Consider the following 23,762-nt stretch of genomic DNA (forward strand, 5'->3'; position numbering starts at 1 on the left):
GTTAAGAGTTAAAACAGATGCAGACAGATGGCTTCTCTCGTTCTCTGAATTTTTACCATATGTGATCCCCAGGGTGGGGCGTGCCGATCAATTATCTCTCTCATCATTGATGTTTCTATCTCTCTCTCCCTCACCCTTCCTCTCTGAAATCAATAAAAAAAATATTTTTTAAAAAAAACAGAATACAGAGGTCTGGTAAATAACTTTATATACTTTATACGCCAGTCACTGAGAACTTTTTCTTTCCAAATGCATCACTCGCTGTCAAATCTCCAAGCTGTTCCTTCCACTAAAAATACCCTCTCCTACTCCTATCCCTGCCCTTCAGCCTGAAGAACCCTACACATCTTTCAAAAGCCCGCTCAGATATCTACACATGTGTGAAGACCTCCCTGACCCTCCCCCTCAAAGGTGACTTACTCCTTTTGGACATACTTCTACCACAGCACAACAGAAATGCCAATGTCGTTATTTGTATTCATGTCTGAGTCTCCCCGTGAACTGTGGGCTCTTTGAGGGGAGGGGCACTGGTAGTTCATCTTTGTATCCTGAGTCCCTAAGCAGTTTGTGGCACAGAGAGAACATTCAATAAAAGTTTACTGCATAAATAAATAAGTATTAGAGAAGAAAGAAACCGGGGGGGGGGGGGAAGAAAAGGGAAAGCAAAGATGAGATTGAAAGGAAAAGATGAAATGGAAGAAAGGAAGCCCTGGCCAGTGTTCTCAGTGGTGAGAGCATCAGCCTGCACACCACAGAGCCGCAGCTTTGATTCCCGTCAAGGGCGAGAGAAAGATATACACGAGGCAAACAACTGACCTTGGCGAGCTTGATTTTTTAGGTCACAACACCAAGGGCAAATCAGGCTTCCAGAAATGTTTCTTTGGCCAGCACAGCATTTTTAAAATTTTCAATGTAGTAATCAAATTTTAAGAATCATTAAAATCCAGATTTCTAGCTTCTTAAACAAAAATAGGTCTAGCCTAGCCTGGGTTAGCATTCTCCATGATAACCATTGGCTGGGTCTGAAGCTGCTTTTCCCAGGTTACCACAGTCCCCAGTACTCCCTATTGCAGGCCCAACATGGAAGGTGAATGTCACCGGCCACTTACCATTGTGCTTGTGCTCTTGGTTCACTTATAACTGACCTACTTCATTCATTTACTTCACCTGCCTGACTCTTTTAAACTTTAGAGTTCATCACCCTTGTCCCAGCCAATGCTCCATCTAGATGCTCTGTGGCTACAAAAATAACAAGAGGAATAGTAACAATTATCCTAGCTCTGCACCCGCCAATACACCTTTCTAAGATAGTGGGAATATTCTGCAATCTACACCGTCCATGTGAGGCTTTTGAGCACTTGAAATAGGACAAGTGTGACTGAGGAGGTGTATTTCTACTGTTATTTCACTTACAGTCATTTAATTTTAATTTAGGGCAGTGTTTCTCAAGATGTGGTGTGCATGGAAATGCCTGGGGATCTTGTCAAAATGCATTGTATTTTACAGATCCAGAGTGGGGTACGAGATTCTACATGTCTAATAAGTCCCCAGGTGATGCTGATGATTCTGGGCTTTGGACCACACTTTAGGGAGCAAGATTCCACAGCAGTGCTGCTCAAACCTTAGCATAAATCAGGGAGATGCCAAACATATTCCTGGGCCCTACCCTCACAGACGCTGACTCAATAGGTCCAAGGTGGGGCCCAGTAGTTTGCATTTGTAACAAGGTCCTGGGTGCTGGAGCACCGTTCTAGAGAATGGGAAGATGTTGGAGGAAAAAATAGTTTTAGTCATTCTCTGATTTTCTTTCCCAACTGCTACTATTAATCTATATATATAAAAAGCCACTGACCGGAATGCGGTAACAACCAGAACAACCAGTCGCTATGACACCCACTACAGCCAGCGAACCTGCCCAATCAGGGGGTGGGGTCGGCCAACCAACCTCCTGTGGCCCCTCCCCCCAGCCAGCCCCACCCCTGATCAGCCTCTCCCACCCCGATCAGCCCACAGCCCCTCCCCCTGGCCAGCCCCACCCCTAATTGCCCCCCCTACCCCAAAAGGGGTCAGGGCTGGCCAGCCAACCACCTGCAAACCCTCCCCCTGGCCGGCCCCATCCCCAGTGGACCGCCACCACCCCAATTGACCTGCAGCCCCCCCAGCCAGCTCCGCCCACAATCGCCACCCCCCCACCCCATTTGGGGGTAGGGCTGGCCAGCCCACCTCTCACAGCCCCTCGCCGCAGCCAGACCCATCCCCAATCGCCCCCCAACCCCAGTTGGGGATGGGGCCCACTGGCCAATCGCCCATGGCCCTTCTCCCCAGCTGACCTGGCCCTGATCAGGGCCCCGATCAGGGTGGGCCAGCCAGCCAACCTCCCGCTGTCTCCTCCTTCTGACAGGCCCGGCCCCAATCTGCCCCGATTGGGGCCGGACCCCACCCATACACGAATTCATGCACTGGGCCTCTGGTAGTTAATATTTGTGTCCTACATCAAGTAATTACTATCCCATTTTACTGACGAGGAAACAGGCAATGGGAGGTTAATGAACTTGCCTAAGGTGACACTGGTGGCAGGTGCTATCTCCAGAGCCACCCTCTTCCCTGCACACATTACACCGTAGGTGACATGACCATGGGTGTTTGCCAGTGGAGTGTCCTTGCCTTAACGTATACACTCTCTGATCCCTAGAATTTAGAACAGAAGAGAATGAAAACCAGGCCAGTCTGGGTTTGTTTCATTTCCTGGTAAAATGTACAAGAGAGGTCATGGGCTCCGAGAAGCCTAAGGTAACACAGTTCACCATTTCTCTTTTATTCTTATCTGGGGACAACAATGATAAGCTTCTGTTTCTAAACTTTTCAGGGCCACACTTTTTTATTGTCTGAGCACTGATGAGCATTTTCAGCTAGCTGCTACTGGTAGAGACACATCGCCCTCCCTCTCCACAAACACCCGCGGAACCTTTGTCACTCGTCTGCTCACGTGCTCCTTTCTCCTCAGCTGGGAAGGCCACGGTAAGAGAGGAGAAGGAAGGTGGGAGAAAGCCAAGTCTGTACTCCGGGCAGTCAGGATCTGTAACCACTTGTGAAACCTAGGGTCCTTATGACTTTGATTAAATTTGGTTTTAAAGCCTAGCTCTAGAAATCATATTCCTCTCTCTATGCATGTATATATACCTCTCAGAGACCTAGCCTTACCCCCAGATCATCAGCAACCCCCCAGACCGCGGAAGACAGCAGCCAGCACCTGACTCATGGTCACACAGTTTGACCTCTGGCAGGCTAAAGAGAACATGTTATGTCTCAGTTCCCGAACCCCAAGGTGGACAGACCCCCTGGCTACTTTCCCATGAGACCAGATAGAGGGGCCAGAAAAGACCTCACCTGTCCTCAGAGTTGTCCCCAAGACCAGAAGAAATGATTTATTACTCTTACCTCAACTCGGACCAATCAGCTCCCAGCACAACCCTGCCCGCCTAACCCACCCAGAACCCCTAACCCACTTGTCTTCTGATGTTTGCCCTTCAGTGGTCAGCAAACCGCGGCTCGTGAGCCACATGCGGCTCTTTGGCCCCTTGAGTGTGGCTCTTCCACAAAATACCACGACCTGGGCGACTCTATTTAGAAGAAGTGGCGTTAGAAGAAGTTTAAGTTTTAAAAATTTGGTTCTCAAAAGGAATTTCGATCGTTGTACTGTTGATATTTGGCTCTGTTGACTAATGAGTTTGCCGACCACTGTCCTATATAATCTGAAACCTGCTCAAGCTCCCCAGCTCCACATTGACCAAGTCAATATTAACTATTTTTTCTTTCTATACTGCAAACTCCTGCTGGTGCCTTTCTTCCGGCCAGTGTGTGAAGACAGGTGGACTCAAGGAAAAACACAGGGCGAGTCCCAGCCTCTGAGAAACTATTCAAGCCTGGTGACTAGGAAAGCTACAGGCCCAGAGGCGGCCTTCCTCCGGTCACAGGTGCTCGACGTCCTGCAGGGGGCGCTCCAAGTGGCCTCGGGCTAGAGGTGAAGACCAGGGAGAGCCCAGCGAGGCAGAGTGTGGCTACAGCTCATAGACCTGTTGGAAGCCCAAATGGAGTGCCCCTGGGGTCATGGGGACCCCCAGAAATAGCTTCTCACAGAAGGGAGAGCTCGGGTCTCCTATACCGTATGTGGGTAGAACCATCAAGACATTAACCATTTCACCTACAACCTATACCTGTTGAAGCCACCGTGGTCCTCACCCTGAGAAGCAAGTTAGAATTACCCTGGAGTTGTCAAATCCCAACAGGAAGGGACACCCAGACCCATTACATCAGAACCTCCCGGGTGGGACTCAGGCATCTTCCCCAAGTGGTTTCAAAGTTGAGAACCAATAGTTTAATATATATATAATGCTTTTCATTTTATCGTTTTTAGAATATATCAAAACTACAAATTCTCAACCAAATTAGATTAGTTGGAAGGTTCAAATAAGATTTGTGTTGCCGAAACCGGTTTGGCTCAGTGGATAGAGCGTTGGCCTACGGACTGAAGGGTCCCGGGGTTCAATTCCGGTCAAGGGCATGTACCTTGATTGCGGGCACATCCCCAGTGGGGGGTGTGCAGGAGGCAGCTGATCGATGTTTCTCTCTCATTGATGTTTCTAGCTCTCTATCCCTCTCCCTTCCTCTCTGTAAAATATCAATAAAATACATTTTTTTAAAAAAAGATTTGTGTGAAGCTGGCTGAGCCCTGGCCACGGTTGCTTTAGGTCGCAACCAGCCTTTGAAAAAGGAGAAACCAAAATGGAAAAGCGATTATCCCATGACAGATGGACAGCTGCACAGCAAAAGGGATGAATTTTGGGATACTGCACCGTAAAGAGATTGGGGATGCCTTGAAGGCTGCAGCACATGCTTTTGAGAGCAATGATCATGAACTGGCACAAGCAATCATTGATGGTGCAAACATAACGTTACCACATGGTTCACTTACAGAGTGCTACGATGAACTGGGAAACAGATATCAGCTTCCCAGTCTATTGCCTGGCACCACCTATCAACATGATAGAGGAAAAGAGTGACATAGAGACTCTAGATATTCCTGAGCCACCTCCTAATTCTGGATATGAATGTCAGCTCCGTTTGCGCCTTTCCACTGGCAAAGACCTCCAACTTGTAGTCCGCAGCACAGACACAGCGTACCACATGAAGAGGCGGCTCCACGCAGCAGAGGGAGTGGAACCGAGCAGTCAGCGGTGGTTCTTTTCTGGCAGACCTCTCACCGACAAAATGAAGTTAGAAGAGCTGAAGACCCCAAAGGACTATGTTGTACAGGTTATAATGAGCCAGCCTTTGCAAAACCCAACACCAGCTGAGAACTGATCTGGCCCTATTGGCTGGTCCCCAGATCCCTCCCGCTCCTTTGTATTGTTGTTTCCTACTCTATGGCATGAAATTTATTTTCACTGCTCTGAATTCTGTATAATGGATTTAGTTCTGAGGAATTACCAGTGAAAAATCCCATCTGTGATGGAGACCAACAAAAATAATTAATAAAACACAAAGAGCTAGCATTTGAGACTCATGTAATTACAATTTCTAATTTGAGGGGCAGTTAGAAATAGATAACCATTTATTTTAAAACACTCAACAACTATGTAATGGCTGTATTTAAATGATTTGGACTGTACATAGAACATTGCATCAATGAACAGCACCAAGCACCTTGTGAATACAGAGTTTTTATAAAAATAAATAAACTATAACTTCCAAAAATCATCAATAAAAAAATTTAAAAAAAGATTTGTGTGAAAATGCCCTGGCCAGTTTGCTCAGTGGTTAGAGTGTCGGCCCGTGGACGGAAAGGTCGCAGATTCAATTCCTGATCAAGGGCAAGTACCAGTACCACGGTTGCAGGTTCCTCAGCCCCGGAAGGGGTCCCTGTAGGAGCTAACCAATCCATAAGTCTCTCTCACATCAATGTTTCTCTCTTTTCCCCTCATCCCTCCCTTCCACTCTCTCTAGAAATCAATGGAAAAAAATACCCTTGGGTAAGGATTAAAAAAAAAATTTGTGAGCAAATGCTTTGAAAACTGTTAAAGGTATGAGTTATTTTTTTATCATTAGACCCTGTTTTGGAGCCGTCCCTAATGGTCTGACAAGCTAGAAAGTATTTAATATGGTTTATTTATATTTAATATACTTTATTCTGAGGACAAATCCCCATTGTCTTCAGAGGTGGGATGCTATCAAGAATGGCATCAAACTCAGATGAATGTAAATAGATCATTGAGGTGTTTGGAGCTGGTGTATATAAATATACCTACTTAATTGTAATCTCTCCCTTTTTATCTCTGCCCTTTTCTTTAAAAAGAACATTAAGAGAGGAAGAGTTATGAGAAAGAATGAGAAAAAAGACACATCCTCTCTCTCTGCTTTCCCTGTCTCACTAACCCTTCACTGCTACCTCAGACTACACATTCCCCATTAGTTCCCACACTGGCCCGGCTCACGCTGGGGGCCCTAACCAGGCCACTCCAGACCTGGTCTTGGGTCAAGCTGTGTTCTACAAAAGGGAGATTCTTACTTCTGGCCACACCTGGAAGAAACTGGATTTTCCCTAAGTCCCACAGTAGGTTAGAACCAGAGGAAGATCTAGTTCTCCACACACCTAACCTAGATTCCACTCTGGAAACATTCCCTCTTGGCAGCTAATTAATATAAGAAATCAGCAAAGCAAAAACACTGGAAGAAATGAAACAGCCTGGGAGGGAAGGGAAAGGATGAGAATGTGCAGCCTGATGCAAAATATTCTCCCACAGTGAGGGTGAGATGACACAGAAAGCCGAGAAGTAATAATAGTGGAAAACACAGCCACACTGATGCATATCACGAAACCTGAAATTGAAGGGAATTGAAGCCTTTCATCATGACACATCTCATCATTTTCTCAGTAATTGCATCAGTTTTATAATTTCTTCCAACACTGACTCCCCAGGAGTCCTGGCATCTCTCCGTCTATGATATGGAGATGGCGGGTAATGGTGTTTGCCTCCAGGAAATTAAAGACCCTTTCAATAACTGCATTAGTCATCCACACTTGCTGCTGTGATTGATCTGGTAACCACCATCAGATCTGGGCACAGAAAGGATATGAAAATTCATAAGCAGGAAAACAATCTTATCTTCCCTTTATCCAGCTCTCTCTTTATAAGAAAATATCTGCAAAGTCATTTCTGCATTTCTAATCTGTTCATTAAAGGGCATATTTTTGACAGGCTGGGATATATCCACTGGGGACTGGAAACTATTTAGGATCCTAGGAAATGGTGAATTCTGCCTAGGTTTTTCAAAGTTGCCGTTGAGTTGCCCTTTAATGTAAAAGAACAAAACTGTTTCAGAATTGTTTTTCAACATTTCAGGACACCCAAAAGGCAAGAAGCCATAACACTGAGGGGGGGCGGGGGGGAAATGCGGGAAGGAAAAAAAAAAAAACACAACACAACAACACCCTGTTCTCTTCCTGTGTCTGTGAAAGGTACCAGGGGAAAAAAGCATATTCTGGTTTTATTATTGCTTTATATCATGGGCACTCCCTGGTATCAGGAGTTAGGGGAGGTGCTGGGGAAATTGTTCCATAGTACAATGCCAAACAAGCCACTCAACAAAGTCTAGCCTAGAGTGAAAAAACGTAAAGGCAAGAATCCCAATGAACGAGCACTATTTTCTAGGTTTTCCAATCCAGATCTCTGAAACCTGCATCTATTTGTTTAAGAACATGATAATCAAATGCACATATACAGGGTGTCCCCCCAAAATGTATATACTTTAACAGCTGATAGCTCCATTTTGAAAATGAAAGATATTTTAATAAGCACTGCCTTTATAACTGTTCAAAGTATATGTATACCTTTCAGGGGGGACACCTTATGTATATACTGTTTGATCCACTCCAGTACTAGGTTATTTATCCTACAAGTATACTTCCCATACAAGAAATATATGTATAAAGCTATTCATTACAGTGTTTCTTGTGGTCAGGAATAAAAGCTGTAAATAACCTTGAAAAGCATCAATAGAGGACAAGTTAAATTTTGGTTCATCCACACAATGGAATCCCATGAAGCAGATAAAAAGAATAAAGTAGCACTCATATACTAAAAATGGGAAAATATGCATGCCAACCAGTTTGGCTCAGTGGATAGAGCATCGGACTGCAGACTGAAGGGTCCCAGGTTCGATTCCAGTCAAGGGCATGTACCTTGGTTGCGGGTGCATCCCCAGGGGGGGGGTGTGCAGGAGGCAGCTGATCAATGTTTCTCTCTCATCGATGTTTCTAACTCTCTATCCCTCTCCCTTCCTCTCTGTAAAAAAATCAATAAAATATATTTAAAAATGGAAAAAATCTCCAGGATTAACTGAATAAATTGAAGGTGTGCAGCCATGTGAATAGTACGCTACCATTTATATAAAGAAAAGAACAGAGCCCTGGCTGGTGTGGCTCAGTTGGTTGGGTGTCATTCATGTACCAAGAGGTTGATGGTTCGATTCCCAGTCAGGGCACATGCCCAGATTTCAGGATCAATACAGGTCAGTGGAAGTGCAGGAAGCAGCCGATTGAAGTTCCACTCTCACATGAATGTTTCTCCCTCTCTCTCAGAACAGAAACACATCTATATGTGTAATGCATAGCATAGCTATGGAAATATATGCAAAAATCAGTGCCTCTGAGACAGAATTGGGGGAAAGGGATTGAGGAGGGAAGGAGGCCATAATTCTGTTGATTATCACAAGACTTACTATTATTATGAACAAGGGGGTGCAATTATATAGTAAGAACTAGAGCCGTGGTTGGCAAACTGTGGCTCGCGAGCAACATGCGGCTCTTTGGCCCCTTGAGTGTGGCTCTTCCACAAAATACCACGGCCTGAGCGAGTCTATTTTGAAGAAGTGGCGTTAAAAGAAGTTTAAGTTTAAAAAATTTGGCTCTCAAAAGAAGTTTCAATCGTTGTACTGTTGATATTTGGCTCTGTTGACTAATGAGTTTGCCGACCACTGAACTAGAGGCCCGATGCACGAAATTCGTGCATGAGTAGGCCTTCCTTCCCTCAGCTGCTGGCATCAGCTTCCCTCTGGCACCCGGCACCCAGGCTTCCCTCCGGCCGCTGGCAGGCACCTGGGACCCAGGCTTCCCTCGCAGCCCTGGCTTTGTCCGGAAGGTCGTCCAGAAGGACATCCGGTCTAACTAGCATATTACTTCAACCAGCTGAGCTACCCAGCCAGGGCCTAAATTCAAATATTGATGTCCCAACTCCCAGTACCTCAGAATGTAACCTTTTTTGAAGATAAGGTCTTTAAAGAGATGATTAAGTTAAAAGAAGGCTGTTAGGTTGGGGCCCTTATCCAATATGACCGATGTCCTTACAAGAAGTAGAAACACCAGGGATATACATGCACAGAGAAAGGCCATGTGGGGACACAGTGAAAAAGCAGCCACCTGCAAACCAAGGAGAGAGGCCTCAGAAGAAATCAAACCGGCAGACACCTTGATCTTGGACTTCTAGCCTTCAAACTGTAAGAAAATAAATTTCTGATCACTCGCTATATAACAAAAGAAATCTGGTAGGAATGTGTTTCCTCAAATTAATAACCTTTTAAATTTACAATTATTGAAATTAAAGTACAAATACCTATTCAGATTATTTTCCAAAAAACAGCTGAATTATACATTCATTATGAATTTTGGGAAAATTATTTATTTCATTCTATATGGTTTAGACAAGTACTTTCACATTTCAATTTAAGTCCAGAGTCAGAAAACATTTCTTATACATCCAGTACTAATAGAGATCATCATATATCAATGAAATATTTAAATACAGAGACTGATTTTAAAATGGATTTCTCTAAATAACATTTATAGGAAAACACATATAATACAATCCACTCTGGATCTAAGAGGCTTAATTTGTTCTAATATTAAAAGAAACTTGTCTTCTGAAATTTCTCTCATTTAAAAAACATTGTGAAAATGGGTTAAAGGGTGGAGGAATCAATCGGTACTCAGAGATTCACAAACATGACATATAAACATGACATTTTAAAGATTTGAACAAAGACTGCATGTTGGCAGCACAGGGGGTGGTCTTGCTCACTCGCTCTCCCTCCTACTGAGCAGGGACATTTCATATTTCATAGTTTCTGAATTTCCTCAGGAGCTCTGAAGGAGCATCCCCAGCCCAGCGGAAACGAAGGTGCCAGCTGTTCACATCTGAAAAACCTTTGAAGGAGAGAAGAGAAGATTTTTAAATCAGAGGTAGGAACAAAGAAGTCAAGCTTGTAATAGTAAAACAGCTTGCTGGTGAGATTTCACTGCAATAAGTGAAATGTAAGGGTTAGTCTTTGGGATGAATTATTAATATCTTACAGAAACTGATTAACTTAGGCAGGATGTTAAATTCTTGTGAACAGGACTTATTTTATATGGATGAGAGGATCTCACATTCTTAAATTTAATAATAAAAGGACATTTATAATGCCTCCAGTGGTGATAATTTTGACAATTCACCTGCAAAGAAATTGGAAACAACTTTCAAACAGCTGCCAAAAATAAAAGGTCAATGGTAAAGGATTCCAGAAATACAAATAATGTATTCCATGATAGTATGATTTATTTTTTTAGACTAATAAACAACTTTGTTGAAAATTAGATAAAAGGTCATTTTCCCTCTACTAGAGAAAGTGTAAACTGACAAAACTATTCTGGGTAGGAAACTTGCAATATTTATCAAACTGATGAAAATGCATAAACATTTAACCTAACAATTCTACTTCTGAAAATTTATCTTAAGGAAATAATCATGGATGTGCTCAAGGGTTTTTTTTTTGTTTTTTTTTTAAATATATTTTTATTGATTTTTTTACAGAGCGGAAGGGATAGGAGGGATAGAGAGTTAGAAACATCGATGAGAGAGAAACATCGATCAGCTGCCTCTTGCACGCCCCCCACTGGGGACGTGCCCGCAACCAAGGTACATGCCCTTGACCGGAATCGAACCTGGGACCCTTGAGTCCGCAAGCCGACGCTCTATCCACTGAGCCAAACCGGTTTTGGCTCAAGGGTTTTATCTATAAGATGTTCAACATGATACCTTTTATAAATGTTTTCAAAAATAAAGAAACAGCCCTGGCCTGTGTGGCTCTGCTGGTTGAGTATCATCTCCATGCATCCCTAGGTCACCAGTTTGATTCCAGTCAGGGCACATGCCTGAGTTGCAGGCTCAATCTCCAGGAGGGGGCATGCAGGAGATAGCCAATCTCTCTCCCTGTCCTTTCCTCTCTAAAAATCAATAAAACATTTTTTAAAAATTCCAAGTATTCAGCAATAGAAAGCTGGTTAAAAGGCTGTGATGTAGTCATTAACAGTTTTTTAATATTTACAGTCACATAAAAATGCTCATAACATATTGCTGTGACAGGTAGTTAGAAAACAGATAGTGTGATCTCATTTTTTAAAAATATGTTTTTATTGATTTCAGAGAGAAGAAGGGAGAGGGAGAGAGATAGAAACATCAATGATGAGAGAGACTAATCAACTGACTGCCTCCTGCACACCCCCTACTGGGGATCAAGCCAGCAACCTGGGCATGTGCCCTGACTGGATATCAAACCACAATCTCCTGGTTCATAGGTTGACACTCAACCACTGAACCACAACAGCCAGACTCATTTTTAAATTTCTTATTTACATGGGTATTTCTATAAAAAATGTTTAAAGTCTATAAGGAATTACCCCTAAATGTTAACAGTAGTTATCCCTAGATAGTTGGAATAGATGTAATAGATGTAATTTTCATTTTTTAATTCCCTTTTCTGCTTATCTATATTTTCTTATTTTTCTGTAGTAAGTATGCCTTTTGTCATTTTTTGTTGTTTATAATATTGCTAATGAAAACACAGGTTACAGAAAAATAAAATATGTTTCAATTGATATTTAAATGATTATCTAAAAATCTAGGCAGAAAAAAATATACACAGAATTGTGGACAGTGATTATCTCAGAAAAACAGGATCTGCTTGCACTTTCTTTAGCATTATCATAGAAAACAAATTTAAAGAATTTCCATTTGGAGCAAAAGCAAACAGGAAACTCTTTCTGACAACCTGTAATTGAAAGGCACACACAAAATATGGACAGTGTGGTCCCTTTAGTTTTAAGAATACTAACATATAAAAATATACCAAAAGATCAGCGATGTGTTCTTGAGGTGGTAAGATTACAAGTTGTTTTTTCTTCCTTTTGCTCGACCACATCCTCTCACATCTCACCTGCTGCCAGGCAGGCCTCTGCCAGAGGAAGCCCTCTGCGAGGCGCCACAGGCGGGAACGGCCTGGGGAGGCAGACGCCCCGAGGACATGACTGCACAGCACAGCATCTGCTACCTTTGACATTTTTTTTGTTTTTATTGCAGGATGTCACAGAAAACTATTTGATTCTAAAACAGTATTTATCATAAACTGATGAACAAAAAGATAGATACAGAGGCAGTAAAGCATCAAACAGACTGTCAAATTACAGCAGTAAGGTTAGGGAGAGGTGGGGGAAATAAGAGATCAACTGAAGGACTTATATGCATGTATATAAGAGTAACCAACGGATTCAAAACATTGGGGGGTGAGGCATGTATGGGAGTGGGGTGGGGGTGGGGGGCAATGGTAAGATATGTACACATATAATACCTTAATAAAAAAAATAAAAAAATAAAAATAAATAAATAAATAAATAAATAAATAAATAAAAATAAAACAGTATTTATCAGAAGCCATATTCATTGAATATTTAAATGGAAAGAGAAAAAAAGTGAGGTTGTCTCACACACTGGTTTGCAGATGCTCTGGTCCATATTTTACGGGTTGCAATGAAGTCAAGCAGATGATGGGGACTATTTGAGGGCTCATCACAGAAGAGGCATCAAAAGGCAAACTCCAAAGTAAATATTAAGCATTGCTTGAGGAAATTAACAAATAAGCTTAAAAGTTATGTGAGCAGCCTCTCAGGCTTAGTAAAGCTGACATGAATAATATTTCTTAAATGCTGACATTATAAAAATTTACACTACAGTCGAATGAAATTATAAATAATCATGCAACTGCACTTTGGTACATCAAACTCCAACTTTAAGGCACTACTCAGAACAGCTAATAACATCTTAAACAACACTAAGAAATACTGGTAGGCCCTGGCCAGTGTTGCTCAGTGGTTAAGAGTGTCAGCCCTCCAACCCAAGGGTCTCAGGTTCAATCCCCAGCCCCTATTTCTCTCTCTTTCTCTCCCCCTTCCTCCCTCCCTTCCACTCTCTCTAAAAATCAATGGGAAAAATATCCTTGGGTGAGAATTAACAAAACAAAACAAAAACAAACAAAGAAAATACTGGTAAATGCAGCCTTTGGCAAAATTTCATAATTCTTATTCTCCAACAAACAGCTCTCAGAATGAGGATCCTTCCTCCTCTCACCCCCTCCATTTCATTCACAATTTATCCTGAGTAAATTTTGATATATCTGCACTGTGGAATATTTATTAACTGTTAGAAACAATGAGTTAATTCTAAATGTAAAGTTCTAAGGAGAGGTCCCATAATAATGAAATCTGACAGTAAAAAAAAAAAAAAAATTTATGTGCCTGATGGAAACATATTATGTATATTAAGTTATTTACTCCTCAAAAAGTCTGCTTAACTTAATCAATTACAGTAAGATAGTAATAATTCATACCAAAAACATAACCTTTCAAAGTAGAAACTACTATTTTAACCATTATCTATATATATATATAAAAGGCTAATATGCTAAGTGTCCGTCTGGGTAATGACATCACGTAGCAACACCCAGCTTCTTCTCCCTAGCAACTAGCTTCCTTGGAGTTTCTTCAGCCCAGAAATATGACTTGCTTTATAGCCAGGTGCAAACATTTTACACTGTAACCAAATGTCTGTGAAGTGTTTTCCCATGCCTCATCTCATTTGATCCTCAAAGAAGTCCTGGAGTAAGTAGATAGGAGACTCCTATTTTCTTTTCATTAGCTGGAAAATGGAGATTTAGAAAGCTTAGAAACTTGACCCGACTGAAAAGAAGAAATGGTGGACCTTGAAAATTACTTCAGGTTTTCTCACTGCGCAGAATATAGTCAAACACTGCTGCAGTTAAATATTTTACCCTTTATTCTCCCTGCGTGATCTACAATAATAATCTGCTTCATTTACTGCTGTGTTGCTGACAATTACCTGAAAGAGAAGTTGGGGTGCTTCACTGGGCTGGAAAAAGTTTAGCTAAATCAGAAAGCAGGTCTAATTAAGCAAGTTTATTCTATATCTATAAAAGGCTAAGTTGACTCGTGCATGCGCAATTCATATAAAGCTCTCGTGGGCGCCAATCGCACGGATGTGTTTCCATCTATCGTTGATTATGAATTTGGTTGACACGTCTATTACTAGTATAGAGAAAGGGCAAATAGCAATTTTAAAATATTTCTTCTAATTAATTTCCTTTCAATGTGCATGAATTCATGCACCGGGCCACTAGTATACAGATTTTTTTAAAAAACTCAAAGAGGTTAACTCTTATTAACATAAGAATGTCCAAACCTGTAGAGAACTTTTATAAAAGTTTATTGTTTGAGCCCTGACCGATTTGGCTCAATGGATAGAGCATCAGCCTGCAGATTGAAGGGTCCCGGGTTCGATTCCGGCCAAGGGCATGTATCTTGGTTGCGGGCACATCCCCAGTCGGGGATATGAGGGAGGCAGCTAATCCACGTTTCTCTCTCATCAGTGTTTCTAACTCTCTATCCCTCTCCCTTCCTCTCTGTAAAAAATCAATAAAATATATATATTTTTAAAAATTATTGTTTGAGTTAAACAGAGGATATGCCCAGAAGTGAGATCTCAACAGACAGAAAAATGTCTCCCAGAGTAACAGTTTGTAGTTTCTTTATGTATTTGAGATTAAGGAGGGAGTGTAAGGAGGATTACACAAAGGTGGCGATCGGATTACAGGTTAAGAACATGTGCTCTCTTGAGGGTGGTCACAGTTTAGGAGAGCTCTGAAAAGAGGCATTTCAAAGATGTGTTAACCTAGAAGCACGGAAGCCATGGACAGAGCTTGATTAAGGCCAAGATAAGCCTTTTACTAAAGCAGTTACATGCCTGGGGCAGGATTACCTACCATGACCTGCCCAGTTAGACATTTATGATCAGATCACCCTGTGAGGTGATTCTCCATAGAAAGCCCTTTTTCTTCCACACTCACTTGCCCAAGGCCACACAATTCATGGTTGGAAAAGCTGGGATCTGGTTAAGGCCACTGTGCTCTTAGCTCCTGTGTAACATAGAGAAATGTGCTCAGTGTATGGCTGTTCTATATTTTTAAAGCCCTAACAGGTGAATGCATACTGTTCTTAATATATGCTTGTATCAGCATATGGAACAGTACAGAAGGAGACACACCTGGGCATCTGCATTGGTTACTTTAGGAAACAGAAGCAGAGAAAGATGGGAGACTGGGGTAGGCACTAAGTTATTGTTTATATATAATTCTTTGATTTTTTTTTTTTAATGACCAGCTCATTATTTGGGGGGAGGCGTTATCACAAGTTTATAGCTTTTTAAAAATATGTTGTTACTTATTTTAGAGAGAGAGAAAGGGAGTGGTATAGAGAGATAGAAATATCAATGAGAGAGAAACATAGATCAGCGGCATCCTGCACACCCGCTACTGAGGATCAAGCCCACAATTTGAGCATGTGCCCTGACCAGGAATCCAACCAGTGACCTTTTGTCAACCACTGAGCCACACTGGCTGGGCTGTTTAACTTTTCTAAAGAAAGAAATTTTCAGATTCTTATGACAGGCAGTCAAGTGGGGCCTCAGCATCATGCCCGAGTCTCTGAAGTGTCCAACGCCCCAAGTTCTGGTGAAGTCTGAATTCAAAATAGAAAGTCACAGGCGCCCTCCAGGATTTAGAGAGGGACAGATCTAAACATTCCAAGGTTGAATGGAGAAACATTTGCATGCTTTCCTTTGTGTGTGTGTGTGAGTGGGTGTTTGCATGTGTGTGTTGCTTAAAACCGGTTTTCTGACATTCGGGCTACAGCTTTGATCAGCTGCTATAACACATTTCCATTTACAAGGCTGATGCAGTCAATGTACAAACTACAAAAGGATCTTTTGGTTAACACCTGAATCCAACTCCAAGAATCTTTATTCCCAGCAAGTAGTGAACACTTTTAAGTTCTCCCCAAAGAGAGATTTGAAGTGACCATTTCTAGAAAGATTATAATTCACCACAAACTATCTACTTGTCTTCTTTTATTAAATACGTGTTCAAGGATGTTCATGAACCTTCTGTTTAAAGGCTAAAATCTAATGGAGTGTTGAATCACAACCCTGGAAATCAAGTAAGATTTTGAAGGACAGTTACAGTGTGTGTACATAACATACCTATCAACACAAGACACACAGTGGGATAGCTACACAGAAAAACAAAGAAATTATAATAATAGCTCACATTTACCCAGGGCCTGCTATAGACAAATCATTATGCTAAGCATTTTGCATGGATCTCCTTATGATAAATCTATGAGAAGGTACCATTATGATCTCTGTTTTGTAGATGAGGAAACTGAGGTCTAGAGAAGTTAAGTAACTTTTACCAAGTAATACAGACAATAAGTAGTAGAGTCAGGATGTGTAGTTTGGGAGCCAGGATTTCAACCTCCTAACACCCTGCTTCAGTGGATCTATAAATGATTCAGAATGTCTACAGAGCTACTTTCAGATAAGGTATCTTCTCAAGATAGTGCAGTGCCTTAGAAACAGACTGAAGCCAAACTGCCTTGGTTTAGACCCCTGTCCTGCCACACAATCTCCATAACCTTGAGAAAATTACTCAATCTCTCTGGGCTTCAGTTTTCTCAACTGTAAAATAAGAATAATGTTGATACCAACCTCACAAACTTGTAGGGAGGATTAAATAAATTAATATGTGTAACGTTAATATTAAATGAGATAACAGATGTAAAACAATTTCTGTGAAAACATTCCTGCACATAGTAAACTCCCCAAAGTTAGCTAGCATTACTTCAGTGGAGAGGAAGACACTCCCAGAAATACCTCAAAGTTTCCTTTGCCAGGATTGTATTACGGAATGTATCATCTAGTTTCCATGTCAATGCTAAGTATTTAAGGACAAGCCAACCCTTAGATTTGGAGAGATTCAGACCTTCTTTGTCTGCAAAGCTACATGACATGACTTACTTGAAGAATCTGGACTCTGTGGGGAGGATGACTTCTCCAAGGACTCAGATTCTTTTTGGTCCATTTTCTCTGTGGTTGAACCCAGCTCTTTTTTCTTTATTTCTCTTTGTTCATTCTGTTCCTCATTTTCAATCTTGTTGGTATGAGTCTGGTCAGGTTCTTCCAGCATTAGATCTTTTTTACCTCTGACAGCCCAGTGCATTGACTACATTAATTAAGAGCAGACATATAATATAAAATCAATATTATATAGCTTTCTGTATTTAAAGTTTAATATGTGATAACACCTGACCTACTATTATAATGCTAATTTCAGAATGTTAAACTTGACTAATAACCAGATATTAATCAATTAATCCAGATATTAATTATTTAATCTTCCCTGATTTGGAAGACTAATGATATAAGGATAAATCTATATTATGATACAGAACAAAGGGACAAATATCGGAGAGATTCAAAGAATTAGATGTTTCCTCAAAAAGTTAAACCTAGAATTACCACATGAACCCAGCAATTCCATTGATAGGTATATACCCAAAAGAACTGAAAACAGCCCTAGCCAGTTTGGCTCAGTGGACAGAGCGTTGGCCTGTGAACTGAAGGATCCTGGGTTCGGTTCTGCCAAGGGCACATGCCTGAGTTGCAGGCTCGGTCCCCAGTAGGGGGCCTGAAGGAGGAAGCTGATCAATGATTCTCTGTCATCATTGACATTTCTATCTCTCGCTCCCTCTCCCTTCCTCTCTGAAATCAATAAAAATATATATTTTTAAAAAAGAACTGAAAACAGATGTTAAAAGAAAAACTTACACATGAATATTCATTCACAAAAGCCAAAGGTGGAAACAACCCAAATGTCCATCAACCAATGAATAGATAAATAAAAGGTGGAATATCCATATAATGGCATATTATTTGACCATAAAAAAGGAATGAAGTCCTACAATGTGGATAAACCCTGGAAACATTGTGCTAAATAAAGAAGCCAGATACAAAAAAGCCACATATGTATGATTCCACTTACATGAAATATCCTAGAATAGACAAATCCATATAGAAAGAAAGAAGTGGTTATCAGGAACTGGGGGAGAGGGGAATAGGAAGTGATTGCTATGGAGTTTCCTTTTGGGGTGATGAAAAAGTTCTGGGCCCACTGCATGGGAGAACATATTTGCCAATGTTATCACCGATAAGGGCTTAATCTCCAACATCTACAGGGAACCCATACAACTTAATAAAAGGAAGATAAACAACCCAATCAAAAAATGGGCAACGGACCTAAATAGGTACTTTTCGAAAGAAGACAGAAGGAAGGCTAAGAGGCATATGAAAACATGCTCAAAGTCACTAATTATCCGAGAGATGCAAATCAAAACGACAATGAGGTATCATCTCACACCTGTCAGAACAAATCAACAAACAACAAGTGTTGGTGAGGATGCGGAGAAAAAGGAACCCTTGTAAACTGCTGGTGGGAATGCAGACTGGTGCAGCCACTGTGGAGAACAGTATGCAGTTTCCTCAAAAAACTAAAAATGGAACTCCCATTTGACCCAGTGATCCCACTTCGAGGAATATAGCCCAAGAAACTAGAAACACCAATTAGAAAGGACATATGCACCCCTATGTTCATAGCAGCACAATTCACCATAGCTAAGATTTGGAAACAGCCTAAGTGCCCATAAGCAGATGAGTGGATTAAAAAACTGTGGTACATCTACACAATGGAATACTACCCTGCGGTAAAAAAGAAGGAATTCTTACCATTTGCAACAGCATGATGGAACTGGAGAGCATTAGGCTAAGTGAAATAAGCCAGGCAGAGAAAGATAAATATCACATGATCTCACTCATTTATGGAATATAATAAACAACATAAACTTATGAACAAAAATAGATCCAGAGACAGAGAAACATCCATCAGACCATTAAACCTCAGAGGAAAGGTAGGGGAGGATGGAGGTAAGGGGGAGAGATCAACCAAAGGACTTGTATGCATGCATATAAGCCTAACCAATGGACCCAGACAACAGGGGAGTGAGGGCATGAGGTGGGGTTGGGGAGGTAATGGTGGAATAAGGACACATATGTAACACCGTAATCAATAAAGAAATTAAAAAATATATAATAAAATAAAATAAAATTTAAAAAGTTCTGGAACTAGATAGTGATGATGGATGAACAATATTGTGAACGTACTTAATGCCACTGAATTTTATACTTTAAAATGGTTAAAATGGGCCCTGGCAGGGTAGTTCAGTTGGTTAGAGCATTGACCCTATATGTCAAGGTTGTGGATTTGATCTCCATGAGGGCACATACAGGAATCAACCAATGAATGCATAAATGAGTGGAACTACAAATCAATAAAAAAAAAAATTTAAGGGGGAGAAAAATGGCGGCGGAATAGACAGACGTGTTCCGAGCCTTGTCCCGGAGCAGAAAGAAAGAACAGCTGAGGGTCGCACTAGGAGAGTTTGTTGGCAAGTTGGGGGACAGCTGAACTCCAGAAGAAGGTGGGAGACTGCTAGACGGGGTTCCCCTGACCTGGCAGCTCCCACTGCGGCTGGGTCCCCTCCCGGAGCTGCGGGCTTGGACGCGGAGTCGCCGCCATCTGGAACCGGAAAGTGGAGCTTATCGGAAGCCTGAGAATCCACAACTGCGGCACCCACGGAACAGCTGCGAGCCCCAGAACAACGCTCCCCAATTGGCGCAAACACACGGGTTCAGAGGAGCTCTACACTCCACCACGGAAAGGTCAGATTTCGCCTAGGATAAGGTGAGGTCTCTGGTCCCAGCTCGAGAGAGGAACGCGCGTTTTGCGGGAGCTGGAGGACCAGGGAAGTCTGTGCCTAAAAAATCGGTGGCTGCTGGGGCTGGCGTGATCTGTGAATGTGGAAGGGGGCCCTCAGAGCTGCTAACAGAAGGGCTCTCTAAAAAGCAACCCATTTTGATCTGAAGTGCAGGGACACCCTAAGAATTTCAGGGGTGTGCTAGACTTAACGCGCAGCCACGGAGTGCGCACACTTGGGCTTTTTCCTCTTGAAATTCTTGCTTCTGATTACTAAGCCCAATTCATAGGTTCACCCAGTTGGGGAAACCCTGGGAGACTGCAGGGGAAAGTTGTTTTTCTGGAACCTGGGGATCGGAGCGGGGAGTGACCATAGGAGAGCCAGCTCTGAGGCAGCCCACTCCCACAAACCCGTAGTGAGTGCCACAGGGAAAGAAGGCTCTAACACTCCCTAGAGAGGCCATAGATAAACCCGGAAGTCAATCCAGAAACACTGCCACCCAGGGGCTGAATCACAAATTGACTCTTGTGTAATCAAAAATAAAGGAATACGAATTAAGACACACCGCCTGCTTAAAATCAGGACTGGCTTACATCACTGAAGAGCAGTGGAACGCAGGGAACTGCAATACTGTCCGGACTGAGAAACAGGCGTGCCAAACAGAACAGAGGAAGTGAATGACCTTCACTACTCCACATTTTATTTTTATTTTTTATTTTTTTATTTTCATTTTTTGCATCTTTTACTCAAGAAACTAATTTTTTTCCTCACTTGATTTTACCTTTTTAATTATTACATTTTTATTTTCAATCCGTATTATTACTACTGCTATTTTATCTTTTTTTTTTTTTAAGTGTCATTTTATTTTCTCTTCATTTTGTTTTGGGATTAATGTTCTACATTCTATTTTTATCTTTCCTTTAGCATCATTTTACTCTATCTCAAATCTACCTTTATGCCATCACTCTCTTCCTCACTTTTCCCTTTTCAGTGTCCTGTTTATCTTACCCCTTTCCTGCTTTAGATTTTCCCTATTCTTTCTGTTTACCCCCTTTTAAAATTTCACCCTACTTATATATCTAATCTCCAATCCCCTGCTCCAAGTCCATACACACTTCTCTCTTCGCTGTCTTAACTATCCAAAAAAATTGTTTTTCTCTGTCCTTTTGTTGTTGTTCGTTTGAATGTAGATTATATCGAATTTTTATGCTTTTTTGTGAGATTGTTTTGCTTATTCTTCTTTTGTTTATTTTTTTGTTTGTTTAGTGCTTCTGTTTTCCCTTGCCTCACTCAATATTAGTTGGTGTTGTAGTTTGTATTAATCCCCAGGTACTTGTTGCTGGCATTTGCTGGGATAAGTGATTGTTCTATTGGAGTTTTATCCCCAATATATATAGTCTGTTTCCCTTTCTCTCTTAGTCTCTTTCTTGTCTCTCTTACTTTTTTTTCTTCTTTTTTTCCCTTTTCCCAATTTCATTTTGACACCCCCTTTTTTTTTCTTCTTCTTTCTTTCTTTTTCCTCTTCTTCTTTCTCTACTATCCCCTAATTTGCCTTTCTCTGGTAGTCACCTTTATTGGAGGTTATTAATATCGTGAATACATTTCTGTTCAGTGCCTTGTGTGTTGTACCTGGTAGTGCTGTATTTTGTGCCTTTAAATCGACGCAGGAGAGAGAGAACTACATAACCAGACACCCAGAGAAGAGAGACCATGGGGAGACAAAGACACAGCCCGCATATGAAAGAAAAGCAGGCATCACCAGAAAAGGAAGTAAACGAAATTGAAGCAAGCAACCTTCCAGAAAAAGAATTCAGAGAAATGGTCATAAGGTGGCTGAAAAGAATGGAAGACAAATTCGACAATATGAGCAAGAACCAAGAGGAAATGAAGAAGAACCAAGAAGAAATGAAAAATGACATCGCTGCTGTAAAGAACTCAATAGAAAGCATCAAGAGTAGACTAGAAGAAGCAGAGGACCGCATCAGTGAGCTAGAAGACAAGATGGGAAAAAATACCCAAGTAGAGCAACTTCTAGAAAAAAAAATTAAAAGGCAGGAGGAGAGCCTAAGGGAACTTTGGGACAACACGAAACAAAACAACATCCGCATAATAGGGGTTCCAGAAGGAAAGGAAGCTGAGCAAGGAATAGAAAACCTATTTGAAGAAATAATGACAGAAAATTTCCCTGATATAGAGAAGAAAAAACCCACACAAATCCAAAAAGCTCACAGAGTCCCAAGCAAAATGAACCCCAAAAGACCGACGCCAAGGCACATTATAATTAAATTGGCAAACACCAACGACAAAGTAAGAATCTTAAAAGCGGCCAGAGAGAGGCAGAAAGTTACATACAAAGGAACCCCCATCAGACTAGCAACTGATTTCTCAACAGAAACTCATCAGGCCAGAAGGGAATGGAATGAAATATACAAAGTCATGCAAAGGAAGGGTCTGAATCCAAGAATACTGTACCCAGCAAGGCTGTCAATCAAAATTGAAGGTGAAATCAGGAGCTTCACAGACAAAAAAGGACTAAGGGAATTTATTACCACCAAACCAGCAATGCAAGAAATGCTAAAGGGTCTGCTGTAAAAAAAAAAAAAAAAAAGAAATAGGAAGGGAAGAAGGAACACAGGTGTAAAGAATAGGAATGGCGACAAATAAGTACCTATCAATAATAACTTTAAATGTAAACGGATTAAATGCCCCAATCAAAAGACATAGGGTAATGGATTGGATAAGAAAACATGACCCATATATCTGCTGTCTACAAGAAACCCACCTCAGAAAAAAAGACGCACACAGACTGAGGGTGAAGGGATGGAAAAAGGTTTTCCAGGCAAATGGAACTGAAATAAAAGCTGGGGTAGCAATACTTATATCTGACAAATTAGATCTCAAACTGAAGGACATAACAAGAGATAAGGAAGGCCACTTCATAATACTAAAAGGAGCAATCCAACAAGAAGAAATAACTCTGGTAAACATATATGCACCCAATACAGGAGCACCCAAATACATAAAAAAACTCCTGGAGGATATCAAGGGAGAGATTGACAGCAATACAATCATAGTAGGAGACTTTAATACCCCACTATCACCATTGGACAAATCCTCTAAACAAAAAATCAGCAAAGAAACATCAATCCTAAATGACTCACTAGACCAGATGGAATTAATTGACATCTTCAGAACATTTCACCCCAAAGCCACAGAATATACATTCTTCTCAAGTGCACATGGGTCATTTTCAAAGATAGACCATATGTTGGGACATAGGCAAAGTCTCTTCAAATTCAAGAAGATAGAAATCATATCAAGCATCTTCTCAGACCACAGTGGCATAAAACTGGAAATCAACTACAATAAAAACAACCCAAAGAAATCAAACACATGGAGACTAAACAGCATGCTATTAAACCATGACTGGGTTACCAGAGAGATCAAAGAAGAAATAAAAAACATCATGACAACAAATGACAATGAAAACACTACAATCCAAAATCTATGGGACACAGCGAAAGCAGTCCTCAGAGGGAAGTTCATAGCTCTACAAGCCTACTGCAAAAAACAAGAAACAGGGGTAATAAATTACCTAACCCAACAACTCAAAGAGTTAGAAAAAGAGCAACAAGAAAAGCCCAGTGTAAGCAGAAGGAAGGAAATAATAAAGATCAGA

General features: G+C 41.3%; 1 protein-coding gene and 1 pseudogene across 5 annotated transcripts in view; one reads left to right on the plus strand and one right to left on the minus strand.

Annotated features, from left to right (window-relative positions):
* Positions 1-1,856: 1,856 nt before the first annotated feature.
* Positions 1,857-5,361, plus strand: LOC308257814 (ubiquitin domain-containing protein 2-like; annotated as a pseudogene). Its single transcript has 3 exons — positions 1,857-1,861; positions 2,867-3,018; positions 4,728-5,361. The product of its transcript is annotated as a ubiquitin domain-containing protein 2-like (transcript).
* A 4,253-nt stretch (positions 5,362-9,614) lies between these two features.
* The window catches only part of DNAJC12 (DnaJ heat shock protein family (Hsp40) member C12), a 59,844-nt gene continuing 45,696 nt past the window's right edge, over positions 9,615-23,762 (minus strand). For all 4 annotated transcript variants that reach the window (XM_080687958.1, XM_080687961.1, XM_080687959.1 and 1 more), the window contains 2 exons: positions 17,292-17,496; positions 9,615-10,258 (listed from right to left, as the gene is read on the minus strand). In XM_080687958.1, the coding sequence (XP_080544084.1) occupies positions 10,164-10,258; positions 17,292-17,496 (300 nt within the window). In that variant the 3' untranslated portion in view covers positions 9,615-10,163. The remainder of the gene's footprint in view (positions 10,259-17,291; positions 17,497-23,762) is intronic.

Source organism: Plecotus auritus (assembly GCF_963455305.1).
Source record: "Plecotus auritus genome assembly, chromosome: 9".
NCBI classification, from domain to species: domain Eukaryota; kingdom Metazoa; phylum Chordata; class Mammalia; order Chiroptera; family Vespertilionidae; genus Plecotus; species Plecotus auritus.